The following is a 20,010-nucleotide window of genomic DNA, read 5'->3' as shown; positions in this document are numbered from 1 at the left end:
TCCACTCCAGGGGCTCCATGTTATGCTTCATCAGGTCCCCGGCGCTCGCTCTGTCGCCTCTTCTCACTTTCTGAGGGCTCCCGGCAGCAGTGCTGACGGTTACCCACCGAAGACTCGGGTTTTGTCTCCAGGCACTTCTCTGTTGTGTAGGTCACGATTTCGAGTTGCCTCTGCAGATCTCTGCGCTCCATACTTTTTAATATTAAGAGCGATCAAGCCAGCAGTTTTCCTGGGCCGTTGAAGTGTTCAAGAGTGTTAGTGGTCAGGTGTTTGCCGGGATAAGGGGTGGATTAGCCCGAGGGAACCCCTGTCAAGCAGTATACTGTACGGTTAAGAAAGCACGTTCATCAGCTTGAAGTCAAAGCGTAGCTCAGCCTTTCCCAGTAAAAATGCAATGCGAGCCAAACGTAACAACTTTAAAATTTCTAGTAGCCGCACTAAAAAAAAGTAAAAAGAAAAACGTGAAACTTATTTTAATATTTAACCCAATATATCCAAAGTATTTTTTCCCATGTAATCAATATACAAAATATTAATGAAATGTTTTATATTAGTTTTTTCATTAAGTGTTTGAAATCTGGTGTATATTTTGCATTTAAAGCACATGTCAAATTGGACTAGTCACTACTGCAAGTGCTCAACAGTCATACGTGGCTAATGGCTACCTTATTGGACCATACTGGATTAGACTAGGAACTAGCAATAGGACGGAATCTAGTAATGAAGTATACTCAAGAGATAATGTGTAGAAATATATTTTTGGGGGGGCTTTCTATGTGTTAGGAATTCTTTTAGACATTTTCTGTTTTGTTTAATTTGTTTCTTGCAAAAACCTTATGTGGTAGGTACACCCCCATTTTAAAGATTGGGAAACAGGCTCTGGGAGTCTAAGCATTTAGCCTAATGGTTACACTGATTAAAATCAGTGTTGAAATTTTATCTGTTATCCTTTTGCACTTGCTGTGTTTCAGAACTGCTTATGATACCTTAAAGGGCAGTTGTGTTTCTTTTTTTAAAAACTGCTTTTGCTTATAGGATTTGAATCTGGAAAAAAGAAAACCAAAGCAATTATTGAAAAGAAAGTAAATGGATTGTCTTATTGAAATGTAAGGAGTAATGTATGTGATTCTGGACATTTTAAGTAATTTTAGTTATGATGAGTCACTAGTGAAAGTCTTCTGTTTCTATCAATGTTACTCTTAAAGTGATAAGAAAAGATTTCTTAGAGAATTTGACATCTTACCTGAATTTCTGGTGTTTTGCTAGGCCCATAAGGGAATGAGGATAAGGGACTGAAGGCTGAAAAGTAAGAACAGCACAATGTTTTAGAATCTCTAAATATTGGGGGATATTTTGAATCTTTTGTTATGACAAAAATTGAAGTATACTGAGAAAGAATATTATGGAAACTGTCCTTTATTTTCTTTAAAATACATTGCCGTGTAATATCTAGATCTTGCTCTCACTGTTCTCAGTCTGCTGCCTGAGGCTGGATTGAGTAGCAGGACTCTTGGTATTGGGAGTAGAACTGAAGATTTGCCTGTGCTTCACAGCTCTGCACAGATAATTGGTTTGAGGTAGGAAGGGAAAAAGCCTTTGATTGGTTGACTTAGGGCTGAAACTATGGGCTCAGGGTAACATCAAGTTCCAGTCTTCATTTACCTTGTAAGCACCACTTAGGGATAAACATCTCTAATTCTTATGAAAATGTAAAAAGTAAATATGAATTTAAACAAAAAGGTTTCGAGCAGAGATAGAATGTCCATCTGCAATAGAAGAGAACATACACAAATAAACATTATACAAGGATACATAGTATTTGGAAATAGAGGTCTGAGTGGTCTACTATGGACAGAAAAGAGATATTAGCTGTTTCTGGCAAATTTCTTGGAGATGCCATTTTTGTTGCTCTTGAAGAAAGTATAGAGTATTTTAGATTAAAATGAAGGGCAGCCATATAGGGCATGTAGGCTGAGAAAATAGCAGAGGTGGAGCAGGAAAATGTAGAGCAGATTCAAGAAATGGTGAACAGTCTGATTTGACCAATGCATGGCCATACCCAGTTTGGAGTACTGGTTGAGGAGGCAAGAAAAAAGTGAAACTACTTTTTATTCCTTTATTCCTACTAACTTTTTCCTGCTTTTTAGCAGCTTATACTTTTTTCCCCTTCAATTAAAAAAATTTTGGTAAAATACACAAAACATAAAATTTATCATCTTAACCATTTCAAAGTATACAGTTCATTGGTATTAAATACATTGATAATTTGTACATCCATCACAACCATCTGTATCTATAACTCTTCACCTTGTAGAACTGAAACCCTTACCCATTAAACAGTAACTCCATATAAATCACATCTCACTCCCTGACCAGCGCCCTCCATTTTACTTTGTGTCTTTATGATTTTGATTACTCTAAGTGTCACATATAAGTGGAGTCATACAGTATTTGACTTTTTTTGTGACTGGATTATTTCATTCCAGCATGCTCTCTTTCAAGTTCATCCATTTTATGGTGTGTGTCAGAAATTCCTTCCTTTCAAAGACTAAATAATAGTCCATTGTATGTATCAGGATGCACCACATTTTGCTTATCCATTCATCTGTCAGTGAACACTTAGGTTGCTTCCTTGCTTTAGCTGTTGTTAATAGTGATGCTATGAATATGGGTGTGCTAATACCTCTTTGAGACCCTGCTTTCATTTCTTCTGGGTATATACCCAGAAGTGGAATTGCTGGATCATATGTTAATTCTATTTTTAATTTTTGAGAAACTGCCATCCTGTTTTCAACAGCAGCTGTGTCATTTTACATTCCTACCAACAGTGTACAAGAATTCCAATTTCTTCACATACTTATCAGCACTTGTTATTTTCTGTGTGTGTCTGTATGTATATTTTGACGGTAGCCATACTAATGACTATGAAGTGGGCAGGGTATACGTTTTTACATAATGATGACTGCAGAAGTCAGAACCGTTTTTTCTTCTGTCTATGGAGTCTCAACAATCTTGAATTCAACATTCAAGGCTAGAATGAAACATGCATGCTAGAAGAAAAGCAGTGAGGAAAAATACTAAAGAAAAAAAATGTTGGAATCTAAACAGAGGGGAAAAAAACTAAGGATAAAAATGAAGTAGTGTCATACCTTTCAGTGATCTATAGAGCATCAAGTTCTATAAAGAGAGTGAAAATGAAGAGGGACAACAGAGGTAGGAGGAAAGGAAGGAAGGGATGTGTAACTCCCAGCAGGGAATAGGCAGTGGGTATATGTTAATAGTCTCCTTGTTGCCAGCTGCCTGCCTTCATTTATTCATAGGCTGTGTTTCAAGTTCAGCTGCTTCCTGAGCTGTAGCCTTTCCCTCTAACCTTCACATTCTGTGCCCAGGTGTAGTGTACTGATTGCTCACATTTGTACTGGTCCCTGTTTTCCACTTGAACTGGAGCTTTTCTACCCTACTTGGCTGGGACATGAACCCTCTGTAGCTTTGTTTGTTGATAACAGAAGGGCAAACCCTTCATCAGTGTGTGGATACATGAAGCTGACTATCCACTTGCTTTAGTTTTATTTTTTGGTATCTCCTGAGAAGCAGTGAAATCAGTGATTTGAGTTTGGTGTATTTAGTTAGGGAAATGACATCCTATATAAATAGGATGCCATTTTTATCTAATTTTTTTTGCTCATATTTATAATTTCAACTTCTCATAGATATGTGTTTGCTTAATCTCGGTTTCTTGCTTCTGCTGTTAACCTCGCAGGGATGCTCCTCAATTCTAGTTTACTAGAATTCTGAAGAAAGATCTTAACTACGAAGCTGGATCACAGTTTGTACGCTTATGTTCTGTATTCACTACTGCCCTCTGTTGGTGATGATATTATATTTCCTCACCGAAACTTCATATTAAACAAAAATTTTTAATGAAAATTCTATTGAGTTTTGTTTCGTCTGTTGTTGATATAGGGCTTCCCCAGTGGTTTAGCGGTAAAGAATCTGCCTGTGGTGCAGGAGGTGCAGTTGACACAGGTTCAGTCTCTGGGTCAGGAAGATCCCCTGGAGGAGGACATGGCAGCCGATTCTAGTATTCTTGCCAGGAAAATCCTATGGTCAGAAGAGCTTCTCAGGCTACAGTTGTGGGGTTGCAAAGAGTTGGATGCAGCTGAGCGTGCGTGCACACATGCATGCACACACACACACACACACACACACACACATTGTTGATATAATTCTTTGTTCACATTGTCAATCAAAAGTTAATTTTGCCATTTCTCTTTTTTGCTATCATTTTTTTTAATTGAAGTATAGTTGATTTACAATTATTAGTTTCAGGTGTATAGCATAGTGGTTGAATATTTTTATAGATTATACTCCATTTAAAGTTATTAGAAAATAATGGCTATATTTTCCTGGGCTGTACAATCTATCCTATTGCTTATTTTATTTATTGCTTATAAGATCCAGTCTCTATGGTGGCTCAGATGGTAAAAGCAACTGCCTGCAGTGTGGGAGACCTGGGTTTGATCCCTGGGTCAGGAAGATCCCCTGGAGAAGGAAATGGCACCCCACTCCAGTACTCTGGCCTGGAAAACTCCATGGATGGAGGAGCCTGGTGGGCTACAGTCCATGGGGTTGCCAAGAGTCGGACATGACTGAGTGACTTCACTTTCACTTTTCATCTTCTCTATAATTTGTATTAAAAATATGTTTAAATTCTGTTTAGAAATCTATAAATACATGCAGCAGTTTATGGTCTGGCTTTCCTGTTCCACTTTTGTCTCCTACAGTCTGCCTCCTACCTCCTACAGCACAGCTACCAGTGAACCTCGTTTTCTCCCCAACTTTATTGAGATATGTCAAATAAACCAGTGATCTTTTTAAAACATACATCATACCTACTAACTGCCCTGCTTTCAACCCTGTCATATTCATGAGCTTAAAATAAGATCCCGTCCTTTTTACCATAGCCTATAGTTTCCTGTGATCTCACCGTTACCAGTTTCTCTGATCTCATTGTCTTATTCCAGCCCCACTAACCTTGTCTTTAAACCTGTTAGGTGCTTTCTGAATCTGTTCAGGACCTTTGCAGGTAGTTGTCCATATGCCTGCAGTGCTTTCCCCCAAGATGTTCATTTGGATTGTTTATTTACTTCATTCATTCTCTAGCTAAAAGTGATTTCCTAGGAGGTCTTCCCTGATCCATGCAAACAGCCTCACCCTCCCTCCCCGACTCTTTTTGCCCTGCTTTACTTATTTTCATACCTGTTACTAACTGAAATTATGTATACCCTATTGGAATGCAAGCATTAAGAGGGCAGCACTTTATTATTACTTTTTCCCTTTTTTTTAATCACTAACACCTGAAACTGTTTTGGGCACATGGTATGCATATAATAAAAATCTGTAGAATATGTGAATGGATGGATACTACTTAAATGTGGAGATTGCCATTAAAAAAGTAATCACAGAGAGAAAACCTATATTATTTCTGTATGGGAAGAGCTGGAAGGAATCACACTGTGGAAGGTTATAATCAGGGGTCAGCAAACTATGACCCCTGGGACAAATCTGGCCTGCAGCCCATTTTTATAAATAAATTTTTACTGGAACATGGCCATGTACTCATTCATTTACATCTTGTCTGTAACAGCTTTCACCACTGTAATAATAGAGTTGAGTAGTTGTAACAGAGATCTTGTGGCCTTCAAAGCCTAAGATATATACTACCTGAATCTTTACAGAAGAAGTTTGGTGATTCCTTTCTTAGAATTTGTTCCTAAATTCATGTGTAATACTTGGAAACAATCTTGTATAAATTATATGTTGGTTGCTGCTGCTGATTTAGTTGCTAAATCATGTACGACTCTTTGTGACCCTGTGAACTGTAGCCTACCGGGCTCCTCTGTCCATGGATTTCCCAGGCAAGAATACTGGAGTGGGTTACCATTTCCTTCTCCAGAGGATCTTCCTGACTCAGGGATCAAACCTCTGTCTCCTGCTTTGCAGGTGGATTCTTATACCACTGAGTTGCCAGGAAAGCCCTATTTATTGGTTACTTGATAGAAATCTAAAATAGAAATATTTAAGAAATAGTTATCATTTGGTCTTATGAACTCTTGAGGAATTTCACTAATCTTTTCTTTAGGTCATGAAGCTTGTGGTAAATGAGAAATAAGCTTTAATAATTCTGTAGTACTGCATGTGTTCTTGGTAAGACATAATTTGAATTTGGATTTTTTTCATAGTAAGAGGATGTAAAATTTATGTTTATTAATATAAAATGTATAAAATTAATGTTGTAAGCTTAAGAGTCAAGTTATACCATCAATGTATGAAAACTGGTTTACATTTATATGAGAAAATAACGTCAGTAACGTATTAAGATTTAAAGTAGTAAAAGATGAAGAAATATTTATATCTATAAAAACCTGCTTTTGTCTCCACTCCTGAAGCTATGAAAATTTGTAATTTTTTGAGAACTAGATTGACCGGAAAGGAAGACCTGTGGTAATATAGTTTTCGTGTGTCTTATAACAACAGAGATAGGTCTTCCGAAGGATGCTGCATTTAGTTACTTTTCAGTTTTGCAAACATTTAGCTACCTATATGCTTTCCCTTAATACTTTTTATTGTAAATATTATTTAACTTTACAGAAAATATAGAAATCAGATGTGTAAAAACACACAAGTATCATCTGTTGACATCAGTTCAGTTCAGTTGCTGAGTCGTGTCCGACTCTTTGCGACCCCATAGACTGCAGCACACCAGGCCTCGCTGTCCATCACCAACTCCCAGAGTTTACCCAAACTCATGTCCATTGGGTCAGTGATGCCATCGACCATCTCATCCTCTGTCGTCCCCTTCTCCTGCCCTCAATCTTTCCCAGCGTCAGAGTCTTTTCAAATGAGTCACCTCTTTGCATCAGGTGGCCAAAGTATTGGAGTTTCAGCTTCAGCATCAGTCCTTCCAATGAACACTCAGAACTGATCTCCTTTAGGATGGACTGATTGGATCTCCTTGCAGTCCAAGGGACTCTCAAGAGTCTTTTCCAATACCACAATTCAGAAGCATCAATTCTGTGCTCAGCTTTCTTTATAGTTCAGCTCTCACATTCATACATTACTCCTGGAAAAACCAAAGCCTTCACTAGACGGACCTTTGTTGGCAAAGTAATGTCTCTGCTTTTTAATATGCTGTCTAGGTTGGTCATAACTTTCCTTCCAAGGAGTAAGCATCTTTTAATTTTATGGCTGCAGTCACCATCTGCAGTGGTTTTGGAGCCCCCAAAAATAAAGTCTGACACTGTTTCCACTGTTTCCCCATCTATTTCCCATAAAGTGATAGGACCGGATGCCATGAATTTAGTTTTCTGAATGTTAAGCTTTAAGCCAACTTTTTCACTCTCCTCTTTCATGTTCATCAAGAGGCTTTTTAGTTCTTCTTCACTTTGTGCCATAAGGGTGGTGTCATCTGCATATCTGAGGTTATTGATATTTTCTTCCGGCTGTCTTGATTTCAGCTTGTGCTTCATCCCGCTCAGCATTTCACATAATGTACTCTGCATATAAGTTAAATAAGCAGGGTGACAATATACAGCCTTGACGTACTCCTTTTCCTATTTGGAACCAGTCTGTTGTTCCACATCCAGTTCTAACTGTTGTTTCCTGACCTGCATACAGATTTCTCATGAGGTAGGACAGGTGGTCTGGTATTCCCATCTCTTTCAGAATTTTCCAGTTTGTTGTGGTCCACACAGTCAGAGGCTTTGGCATAGTCAATAAAGCAGAAGTGACGGCGGAGCCTGGTGGGCTGCTGTCTATGGGGTCGCACAGAGTCTAACAGAACTGAAGTGACTTAGCAACAGCAGCAGCAGCGGCAGATATTTTTCTGGAACTCTCTTGCTTTTTCGATAATCCAGCAGATGTTGGCAATTTGATTTCTGGTTCCTCTGCCTTTTCTAAAACCAGCTTGAACATCTGGAAGTTCATGGTTCATGTATTGCTGAAGCCTGGCTTGAAGAATTTTGAGCATTACTTTACTAGTGTGTGAGATGAGTGCAATTGTGCAGTAGTTTGAGCATTCTTTCTTATTGCTGTCCTTAGGGATTGGAATGAAAACTGGGCTTTTCCAGTCCTGTGGCCACTGCTGAGTTTTCCAAATTTGCTGGCATATTGAGTGCAGCACTTTCACAGCATCATCTCTTAGGATTTGAAAAAGCTCAACTGGAATTCCATCACCTCCACTAGCTTTGTTCGTAGGATTATGAAATAATTATAGTAAACCAAGGGAAATTTAGCAATGCTTGTTTGTAAGCTCTTTTTTTAGCATTCCTTTGTTTTTGGAGACAAAGAATGGATGTTTCATTCCTCTAGGTATAGTGAGGGCACCTCTCACATGAGGATTTTATGACCTGTTTTAGAGGAGAAGGATTGGTGGGGAGGGCAGGGCGACCTTCCTGCTCTTTATTTCTTAGATTCCTTAACTTTATGATAGTTAATATGCCAGGGTGCCATAATTTGGGGTAGCATGTCCCCATCACCACCAGCCTCTCTCTCTCTCTTTTTTTAAAATACAAGGCGGTGAGCATACAGTACATAATTTCTGCATTTGACTTTTAAAAAATTTCTTTTTTTTTTTAATACTATTCTCGAGTATTAGGAATTTAGTGCATTTGTACTCAGCAGTGGAGAGAGTTTTTTTGCAGAAGCTTTTGAAGAACATTATATAGCTGTCTTGTTTTGGGGTATGATGTAAATTGAAGAGGTTAAATTTCTATAAAGGGATACCCTGTTTAATCTTTTTAATACTCCAGTAGTTTGATGTTTTGCATACTGTGGTGTGTGTGTTTACTTTTATTATTGGTATATGTTGCTGTTATTATTTATTTTAAAAAATTTAATCCTAGTCCTCTGTCATTTTAGCTAACTTGTGTTTGTATGGCAGCTTCCTTTATTTATTTTTTATTTTTTTGGCCATGCCATGCAACTTATGGGATCCTAATTCCCTCACCAGGGATTGAACCTGGACCCTTTCAGCAGTGAAAGCACAGAGTCCCAACCACTGGACTGCCAGGGAATTCCTTGGTATATATTATTTATTTATTTTTTATTTTTTTGGCCATGCCATGCAACTTATGGGATCCTAATTCCCTCACCAGGGATTGAACCTGGACCCTTTCAGCAGTGAAAGCACAGAGTCCCAACCACTGGACTGCCAGGGAATTCCTTGGTATATATTATTTTAAAAGCACAATTTGATTCTAGTTTTGTTGAAAGTATTTATAGTAAAAGCAGAGGCTTAAAAGTGAATTTGATATCAAGTTTATAAAACAACTCAAGTTACTGCTCATTAGTGATTTTGTTGTTGTCAAATAATGGTTTTACCAGCTTCACTTTTGAAATTTATCTTGTGGCGTATATGCAGTACTGGATTCTTATGAAAAAGCCCATTGTGAAAATCCATCATGCTTTTGAATGTTGAGTTTTGTTGTCTCTGCAGTACAGTTTTTGGATTTATTATATAATGTAGAAAGATTTTACTATGTAAGATATTTTAAAATCTGTTACTGGCCTCTCTTTTCAAATAAAGAAAAGTACGTAAAGCAGTATCTTTTTGATACTTAACTCACTTTAAGAATGAACTTCACCCATATATGTTTTGAACAACAAATAATAGGTAATAAATTAAGTATGAAAAATGGATGCAAAATATCTGATCTTAAAATGTTTAGATCAAGAGACATGAGTAGGAGAGATTGAATGCACTTGACTTATTCTGTCATATTTTCAGGATTCAGTTGTCTTCTGTCTTAACTATAAGCAGTGATTCTCTTTTTCTACTTTAGGTGGCGGTAGAATATTGGCTTGCTAATACACTGATAAAATAGGTTGGAAGCAACATAACATTTAAAATGTTCTTCTTAAATTGTTCTTAGTTTAGAAAACAAAGTTGCCTACTCAATAATAAGAATTTGTTATCCAAAAGAGGTCTAAATATTTGGTTAGATATTTTGAATTTAGAAATATCATTTTCTGGAAAATGTAAAGCTCTGTAAACAGATTCCTTTTGCTACAGTTCTCTAGGTTTTGTGTAAATAAATTTTGCTAATTTCATTGATGAATTTTGAGAATTTTTAAAAATTTAATTTTATTTTTATGTTTTTAATTGAGGTATAGTTGATGTACCATATTATATAAGTTATAGGTGTACAAGATAGTAATTCACAATTTTTAAAGGTTATACTCCTTCTATAGTTACTATAAAATATTGGCTGTATTCCCTGTGCTGTACAATATATCCTCGTAGCTAGTTTCTTTTATACATAATGGTTTGTACCTCTTAATCTCCTACCCCATCTTGCCCTTTCCTGACTTTGGAAATTCAGATGATAACTCATGAGATGTATTCCTGCCTCTCTGAAGGACTGGCAAACAACTGTTTGATGTTAGGTTTTTATGTCACTGGACATCATATGATAAAGCAGCAATTGCATATTACCAAGTAGAGTTTGCAAAATATGTGAGTAGACTCAAGTGACCTGTAATGGGGTGTTCTGTAAGCTTTTTTCTTTCTTTCTTAGTTTAGAGTAAAATCCATATTAACTGAAGACCTATTTTTGGTTCTTTTCTCAGAGCAAGTTTCTAGGTCTCCTTTTCTCAAAGCAAGTTTCCAGGTCTGAAAACTTGACTTGGATTGAAGGAGTTCCTGGGTAAGAATATGTATTTTTTAATTTTTTAGTTTTAATTTTGGTTATGCTGGATCTTCACTGCTGCATGCGGGCTTTTGCTAGTTAGAGTGAGTGGAGGCTGCTCTCTCGTTGGGGAGCGCAGGTTTTCACTGTGATGGCTTCTCTTGTTGGAGCACAGGCTCTAGGCATGCAGGTTTTAGTGGTTGCAGCACGCGGGCTCAGTCGTTGCGGTATGTCGGCTTTAGTTGCTCCTTGGCATGTGGGATCTTCCCTAACCAGGGATCAAACCTGTGTCCCCCTGTGGCTGATTCATGTTGAGGGTTGACAGAAAACAACAAAATTCTGTAAAGCAATTATCCTTCAATTAAAAAATAAATAAATTAATTAAAAAAAAAACCCAAACAAAAACCTGTGTCCCCTGCATTGTCAGGCAGATTCTTATCCACTCTACCACTAGGGAAGTCCAGTAGGAATATTTTTAAAGAGAATTTCTATCTTTGATTTACCTATCAAGTGCAGTCAGTCTTGTTTATTCATGGCTTCTGCATCAGAGGATACAGAGGGACAACTATACTGTGCCATTTCATTTAAGAGACTTGAGCATCGGTGACCTGTGGGCACCAAGGGATAGCTGTTTTTACCAAGTCTCTAATATGTTATATGGGCTTCCCTGGTGGCTCAGTGGTAAAGAATCTACCTGTTAATGCAAGAGACATGGTTTCAGTCCCTGGATCAGGAAGATCCCCTGGACAAGGAAATGGCAACCACTCCAGTATTCTTGCTTGGAAAATTCCATGGACAGAGGAGGCTACCATCCATGAGGTCACAAAAAGAGTCAGACATCACTTAGCAACTAAACTAAAAATATGCTGTGTACCCTGTTCTGTTTATAGAAGTGATTATCACAGCCCATGCCTTGAAGAATCCTGTATTACATGGTAAATGTCATAAGAAAGGCATAAATGATATGTTCTGCTAGAATGGATCCTTATTTATAATCTTTTACTGGGGTCTCCTGCATTGCAGGTGGATTCTTTACCAACTGATCTATGAGAACTACAGACATACAATAAGTCACGGGTTTTTTGGTCATAACGCACCTATGTTTTTTGGCTTTAACTTAGAATGTAGTTTTCATAAATTTCAACCTCCATTATGGTTCATCTTTAATGAAAAATTTGTTTCAACTAATTCAGTTTTTTTTAAAAAAGCCATATTATAGAAATTTTGGTATGGGTTGTGTTATGTGTGCTGTATATATGATTAAATTAATATCTTTATATGCCAGTGTGAAATTCTCTCTGAAAGATACTATTCTCTGTCATGACATCTGATCTCTTCCTCAGTTTTCTATAGACCTTTGTTTTCTGTCAAACCTCAGCATGAATCAGCCATAGGTATACATATATCCCCTCCTTGAACTCCCTCTCATTTCCTTCCCCATCCCACCCCTCTACGTTGATACAGAGCCCCTATTGAATTTCCTGAAACATACAGCAAATTGCTGTTAGCTATCGATTTTACTTGAACTGTGGTGTTGGAGAAGACTCTTGAGAGTCCCTTAGACTGCAAGGAGATCCAACCAGTGCATTCTGAAGGAGATCAGCCCGGGGATTTCTTTGGAAAGAATGATACTAAAGCTGAAACTCCAGTACTTTGGCCACCTCATGCGAAGAGTTGACTCACTGGAAAAAACTCTGATGCTGGGAGGGATTGGGGGCAGGAGGAGAAGGGGACGACAGAGGATGAGATGGCTGGATGGCATCACTGACTCGATGGAAGTGAGTCTGAGTGAACTCCGGGAGTTGGTGATGGACAGGGAGGCCTGGCATGCCGCGATTCATGGGGTTGTAAAGAGTCAGACACAACTGAGCGACTGAACTGAACTGAACTGAACTGAATGTAAGTTTCCATGTTACTCTCTCCACACTCTCTCCTCCCCTCTCCCCATGTCTGTAAGTCTGTTCTCTATGTCTATTACTCTACTGCTGCCCTGCAAATAAATTCTTTGGTACCATCTTTCTAGATTCCATATATATGTGTTCACATATATGTGTTAGTGTATATTTACCGTTCTCTTTCTGACTTACTTCAACTCTGTATAATAGGCTCTAGGTTTATCCACTTTATTAGAACTGACTCAAATGTGTTCCTTTTTATGTCTGAGTAGTATTCCATTGTGTATATGTACCACAACTTCTTTATCTGTTCATCTGTCAGTGGACATCAGGTTGCTTCTGTGTGTCTGAAGTGAAGTGAAGTCGCTCAGTTGTGTCCGACTCTTTGTGACCCTGTGGACTGTAGCCTGCTGGGCTCCTCTGTCCATGGGATTCTCTAGGCAAGAATACTGGAGTGGGTTACCACTTCCTTCTCCAGGGCATCTTCCCGACCCAGGGATTGAACCCAGGTCTCCCACATTGGAGGCAGACGCTTTAACCTCTGAGCCACCAGGGAAGCCCCTTGTGTCTAGTGAACATTTATTGCACACCTACTGAGTTCCAGATTAAAGATTTAATCTAAAGATCAATGCAAAGAAATAGAGGAAAACAACAGAATGGGAAAGACTAGGGATCTCTTCAAGAAAATCAGAGATACCAAAGGAACATTTATTTCATGCAAAGATGGGCTCGATAAAGGACAGAAATGGTATGGACCTAACAGAAGCAGAAGATATTAAGAAGAGATGGCAAGAATACACAGAAGAACTGTACAAAAAGGATCTTCACAACCCAGATAATCACGATGGTGTGATCACTGGCCTAGAGCCAGACATCCTGGAATGTGAAGTCAAGTGGGCCTTAGAAAGCATCACTATGAACAAAGCTAGTGGAGGTGATGGAATTCCAGTTGAGCTATTCCAAATCTTGAAAGATGATGCTGTGAAAGTGCTGCAGTTAATATGCCAGCAAATTTGGAAAACTCAGCAGTGGCCACAGGACTGGAAAAGGGCCGTTTTCATTCCAATCCCTAAGAAAGGCAATGCCAAAGAATGCTCAAACCACCACACAATTGCACTCATCTCACACGCTAGTAAAGTAATGCTCAAAATTCTCCAAGCCAGGCTTCAGCAATATGTGAACCATGAACTTCCTGATGTTCAAGCTGGTTTTAGAAAAGGCAGAGGAACCAGAGATCAAATTGTCAACATCCACTGGATCATGGAAAAAAAAAGAGAGTTCCAGAAAAGCATCTATTTCTGCTTTATTGACTATGCCAAAGCCTTTGACTGTGTGGATCACAATAAACTGTGGAAAATTCTGAAAGAGATGGGAATACCAGACCACCTGATCTACCTCTTGAGGAATTTGTATGCAGGTCAGGAAGCAACAGTTAGAGCTGGACATGGAACAACAGACTGGTTCCAAATAGGAAAAGGAGTTCGTCAAGGCTGTATATTGTCACCCTGTTTATTTAACTTCTGTGCAGAGTACATCATGAGAAATGGTGGACTGGAAGAAACACAAGCTGGAATCAAGATTGCCAGGAGAAATATCAATAACCTCAGATATGCAGATGACACCACCCTTATGGCAGAGAGTGAAGAGGAACTCAAAAGCCTCTTGATGAAGGTGAAAGTGGAGAGTGAAAAAGTTGGCTTAAAGCTATACATTCAGAAAACAAAGATCAGGGCATCCGGTCCCATCACTTCATGGGAAATAGATGGGGAAACAGTGGAAACAGTGTCAGACTTTATTTTTCTGGGCTCCAAAATCACTGCAGATGGTGACTGCAGCCATGAAATTAAAAGACGCTTACTCCTTGGAAGGAAAGTTATGACCAATCTAGATAGCATATTCAAAAGCAGAGACATTACTTTGCCAACAAAGGTTCGTCTAGTCAAGGCTATGGTTTTTCCTGTGGTCATGTATGGATGTGAGAGTTGGACTGTGAAGAAGGCTGAGCGCCAAAGAATTGATGCCTTTGAACTGTGGTGTTGGAGAAGACTCTTGAGAGTCCCTTGGACTGCAAGGAAATCCAACCAGTCCATTCTGAAGGAGATCAGCCCTGGGATTTCTTTGGAAGGAATGATGCTAAAGCTGAAACTCCAGTACTTTGGCCACCTCATGCGAAGAGTTGTCTCACTGGAAAAGACTCTGATGCTGGGAGGGATTGGGGGCAAGAGGAGAAGGCGACGACAGAGGATGAGATGGCTGGATGGCATCACTGACTCGATGGACATGAGTCTGAGTGAACTCCAGGAGTTGGTGATGGACAGGGAGGCCTGGTGTGCTGCGATTCATGGGGTCGCAAAGAGTCAGACACAAGCGACTCATCTGATCTGATCTGATCTGAAAGATTTACTTAGCATGGTCCCACCCATCAGAGCAACACCGGTTTTACCCCACAGCCAGTCCCTCCCATCAGGAAGCTTCTATAAGCCTCTTATCCTTATCCAAGAGGGCAGACAGAATGAAAACCACAATCACAGAAAACTATCAAACTTATCACATGTATCACAACCTTGTCTAACTCAATGAAATATGAGCCATGTGGTGTAGGGCCACCCAAGGGTCATGGTGGGGAGTTCTGGCAAAACGTGGTCCCCTGGAGGAAGGCGTGGCAAACCACTTCAACATTCTTGTCTTGAGAACCCCATGAACAGTATGAAAAGGCAAAATGATAGGATACTGAAACATGAACTCCCTAGGTTGGTAGGTGCCCAAAATGCTACTTGAGAAGAGCACTGACATAGCTCCAGAAGGAATGAAGAGGCCGAGCTAAAGAAGAAATAGTGCCAAAGTATGGATGTGTTTCGTGGTGAAAGTCCAATGTTGTAAAGAACAATACTGCATAGGAACCTGGAATGTTAGGTCCATCAATCAAGGTACATTAGAAGTGGTCAAACAGGAGATGGCAAGAGTGAACATCGTCATTTTAGGAATCATTGAACTAAAATGGACTAGAAAGGGTGAACTTAATTCAAATGACCATTATATCCACTACTGTGGGCAAGAATCCCTTAGAAGAAATGGAATAGCCCTCATAGTCAACAAAAGAGTCCGAAATGCAGTACTTGGATGCAGTCTCAAAAATGACAGTGATCTCTGTTCGTTTCCAAGGCAAACCATTCAGTATCACAGTGATCCAAGTCTATGCCCCAACTACTGATGCCAAAGAAGCTGAAGTTGAATGGTTCTATGAAGACTACATGACCTTCTAAAACCAAAAAAAGATGTCCTTTTCATCATAGGGGATTGGAATGCAAAAGTAGGAAGTCAAGAGATACCTGGAGTAGCAGGAAAGTTTGGCCTTGGAGTACAAAATGAAGCAGGGCAAAGGCTAACAGTTTTGCCAAGAGAACACACTGGTCATAGCAAACTCTCTCTTCCAACAACACAAGAGACAGCTCTACACATGGACACCACCAGATGCTCAATACCGACATCAGATAGATTATATTCTTTGCAGCCAAAGATGGAGAAGCTCTATACAGTCAGCAAAAACAAGACCAGGAGCTGATTGTGGCTCAGATCATGAAATCCTTATTGCAAAATTCAGACTTAAATTGAAGAAAGTAGGGAAAACACTAGGCCATTCAGGTATGACCTAAATCAAATCCCTTATGATTATACAGTGGAAGTGACAAATAGATTCAAGGGATTAGATTTGATAGAGTGCCTGAGGAACTATGGATGGAGGTTCATAACGTTGTACAGGAGGCAGTGATCAAAACCATCCCCAAGAAAAAGAAATGCAAAAAGGCAAAATGGTTGTCTGAGGAGGCCTTATAAATAGCTGAGAAAAGATGTGAAAGGCAAAGGAGAAAAGGAAAGATAAACCCATCTGGATGCAGAGTTCCAAAGAATAGCAAGGAGATACAAGAAAGCCTTCCTCATTGACCAACGCAAAGAAATAGAGGAAAACAATAGAATGGGAAAGACTAGAGATCTCGTCAAGAAAATTAGAGATACCAAGGGAATATTTTACACAAAGATGGGCACAGTTAAAGACAGAAATGGTATGGAACTAACAGAAGCAGAAGATATTAAGAAGAGGTGGCAAGAATACACAGAAGAACTATACAAAAGAGATCATAATGACCCAGATAACGAAGATGGTGTGGTTACCTACCTAGAGCCAGACATCCTAGAATACAAAGTCAAGTGGGTCTTAGGAAGCATCACTAGGGACAAAGCTAGTGGAGGTGATGGAATTCCCTCTGAGTTATTTCAAATCCTAAAACAGGATGCTGTGAGAGTGCTGCAATCAATAGGCCAGCAAATTTGGAAAACTCAGCAATGGCCACAGGACTGGAAAAGATCAGTTTTCATTCCAGTCCCAAAGAAGGGCCATGTCCACAAATGTTCAAACTACCACACAGTTGCACTCATTTCACATGTTAGCAAAGTAATGCTCAAAATTCTCCAAACTAGGCTTCAACAGTACATGAACTGAGAACTTCCAGGTGTACAAGTCAGTTTTAGAAAAAGCAGAGGAACCAGAGATCAAATTGCCAAGATATGTTGGATCGTAGAAAAAGCAAGATAATTCCAGAAAAACATCTACTTCTGCTTCATTGACTACGCAAGAGCCTTTGACTGTGTGGATCACAACAAAGTGTGGAAGATTCTTCAAGAGATGGGAATACCAGACCACCTTACCTGCCTCTTGAGAAATCTGTTTGCAGTTCAAGAAGCAACAGTTAGAACTGGACATGGAACAACAGACTGATCCCAAATTGGGAAGGACTACGTCAAGGCTGTATTTAACTTATATGCAGAGTACATCATGTGAAATGCTGGGCTGGATGCAGCATAATTTGGAATCAAGATTGCCAGGAGAAATATCAATAACCTCAGATATGCAGATGACACCACCCTTATGGCAGGAAGTGAAGGGGAATTAAAGAGCCTCTTGATGAGGGTGAAAAACAAGAGAGAAAAAGTTAACTTAAAACTCAACATTCAGAAAACTAAGATTATGGCCTCTGGTCCCATCACTTCATGGCAAATGGATGGGGAAACAATGGAAATAGTGAGAGACTTTGTTTTCTTGGGCTCCAAAATCACTGCAGATCATGACTGCAGCCATGAAATTAAAAGACACTTGGTCTTTGGAAGGAAAGCTATGACAAACCTAGACAGTGTATCAAAAAGCAGAGACATTACTTTGCCAACAAAGGTCCGTCTAGTCAAAGCTGTGGTTTCTCCAGTAGTCATGTGTAAATGTGAGAGTTGGACCGTAAAGAAGGCTGAGCGCTGAAGAACTGATGCTTTTAAACTATGCTGTTGGAGAAGACTCTTGAGAGTCCCTTGGACTGCAAGGAGATCCAACCAGTCTATCCTAAAGGGAATCAGTCCTGAATATCCATTGGAAGGACTGATGCTGAAGCTGAAACTCCAGTACTTTGGCCACCTGATGCCAACAACTGACTCTTTAGAAAAGACCCTGATGCTAGGAAAGATTGACGGCAGAAAGAAAAGGGGACAACAGAGTATTAGATGGTTGGATGGCATCATTGATTCAATGGAAATGAGACTGAGCAAGCTCCAGGAGTTGGTGAAGGACTCGGAAGCCTGGCGTGCTGCAGTCCATGGGGTTGCAAAGAGTCGGACACTTTGAGTGACTGAACAGCAACAACAGCAGCTATGTTCCAGGTCCTGTGCTTTGCACTGGAAAAATGAATGAACCAAACTGTCAATTGTCCTGCCTCCCAAACCTCACATTTGGTGAGGCTGGGATATCCTGGATACAGTAAGCAAGAATATGCGCATAAAAGGATGATGGCAGAAAATGTATTCATTTTTTATGTACTGCCTCCCTTTTGCCTCTAATAATGTTTTTTGATCCTTGAAAGTCAATGACAGACACTCCCTAGGATAATGAATCTTAAGTCATTAGTATCTTTGATTTTCTTCTGCTAGATTTTACTTAAAATCAAGGTGATAGATATTAACTTTATATACATTTGATGTTTAGAACAGAATTTCCTAGTATGTTATTTTTACCATCCAGATTTGGTTGGTATATAATCAGTTTTTTGGTATAGAGATATAAAGTGACTTAATTTTTCTGTTAAGGATTCCACACCTGTACATGAGGTATATATCATACATGAGATTTACTCTTGTTTAGATCTCTTTAATTATCTGTTCCTAAAGTCAGTGGACTTTGTATCTTTTCTGGCTTTTCAGTTAGTTTCCTAGAACGAACACTTAAATTTTATTTTAAAAAACTTGTTGAGTATTGCATACATACAGAAAGGTACATAAATCACTTGTGCAGCTTAATGAATTTTCCCAAACTGAATATACCTATATAACCAGTGCCTTGATCAAGAAGGCAAATGCTGTCATCACTCCAGAGCCCATCTTATGCTTTCTCTAGGCACCCACCTCCAAGGGAGCCACTCTCCTAACTACTAATGACACAGTTTAGTTTTTTGTTTTTTTTTAATTTTTAAAATTTATTAAAATTTTTTTTAAAGTATAAATTTATTTAATTAGAGGCTAATTACTTTACAATATTTTATTGGTTTAGCCATACATCAGCATGAATTCACCACAGGTGTACATGTGTTCCTCATCCTGAACCTCCCTCCCACCTCCTTCCCCATACCATCCCTCTGGGTCATCCCAGTGCACCACCCCTGAGCATCCTGTATCATGCATCAAACCTGGACTGGCGATTAGTTTCACATGTGATATTATACATGTTTCAATGCCATTCTCCCAAATCATCCCAGCCTCTCCCTCTCCCACAGAGTCCAAAAGACTGTTCTATACATCTGTGTCTCTTTTGCTGTCTCATATACAGGGTTATCATTACCATCTTTCTAAATTCCATATATATGCGTTAGTATACTGTATTGGTGTTTTTCTTTCTGGCTTACTTCACTCTGTATAATAGGCTCCAGTTTCATCCACCTCATTAGAACTGATTCAAATGTATTCTTTTTAATGGCTGAGTAATACTCCATTGTGTATATGTACCACAGCTTTCTTATCCATTCATCTCCTGATGGACATCTAGGTTGCTTCCATGTCCTGGCTATTATAAACAGTGTTGTGATGAACATTGGGGTACACGTGTCTCTTTCAATTCTAGTTTCCTTGGTGTGTATGCCCAGCAGTGGGATTGCTGGGTCGTATGGCAGTTCTATTTCCAGTTTATTAAGGAATCTCCACACTGTTCTCCGTAGTGGCTGTACTAGTTTGCATTCTCACCAACAGTGTAAGAGGGTTCCCTTTTCTCCATACCCTCTCCAGCATTTATTGCTTGTAGACTTTTAGATAGCAGCCATTCTGAATGGCATGAAATGCTACCTCTTTGTGGTTTTGATTTGCATTTCTCTGATAATGAGTGATGTTGAGCGTCTTTTCAT

At 39.2% G+C, this 20,010-nt stretch overlaps 1 protein-coding gene across 17 annotated transcripts in view; it reads left to right on the top strand.

Moving 5' to 3' along the window:
• COMMD1 (copper metabolism domain containing 1) overlaps nucleotides 1-20,010 on the top strand; it is a 174,722-nt gene that overhangs the window by 301 nt on the left and 154,411 nt on the right. For 11 of the 17 annotated variants that reach the window (XR_015136744.1, XR_015136748.1, XR_015136747.1 and 8 more), the window contains exon 2: nucleotides 10,630-10,706. The exons of 5 other annotated variants lie outside the window; for them this stretch is intronic. Coding sequence is in view for 2 of the 12 variants with exons in the window: in XM_086326426.1 (XP_086182552.1) it covers nucleotides 10,630-10,706 (77 nt within the window). In the remaining 10 variants the exon portion in view is untranslated. Of the gene's footprint in view, nucleotides 1-10,629; nucleotides 10,707-12,152; nucleotides 17,571-20,010 lie in introns of those variants that run through there. One more of the 17 variants, XM_086326431.1, reaches the window with a different exon arrangement.

This window comes from Bos grunniens, chromosome 11 (genome assembly GCF_055505025.1).
Source record: "Bos grunniens cultivar Pamir isolate PY7600 chromosome 11, Bosgru_T2T1.0, whole genome shotgun sequence".
Lineage (NCBI taxonomy): Eukaryota > Metazoa > Chordata > Mammalia > Artiodactyla > Bovidae > Bos > Bos grunniens.
Note: the sequence above shows the minus strand (reverse complement) of the source record. Positions and strands in the feature narration are given on the sequence as shown.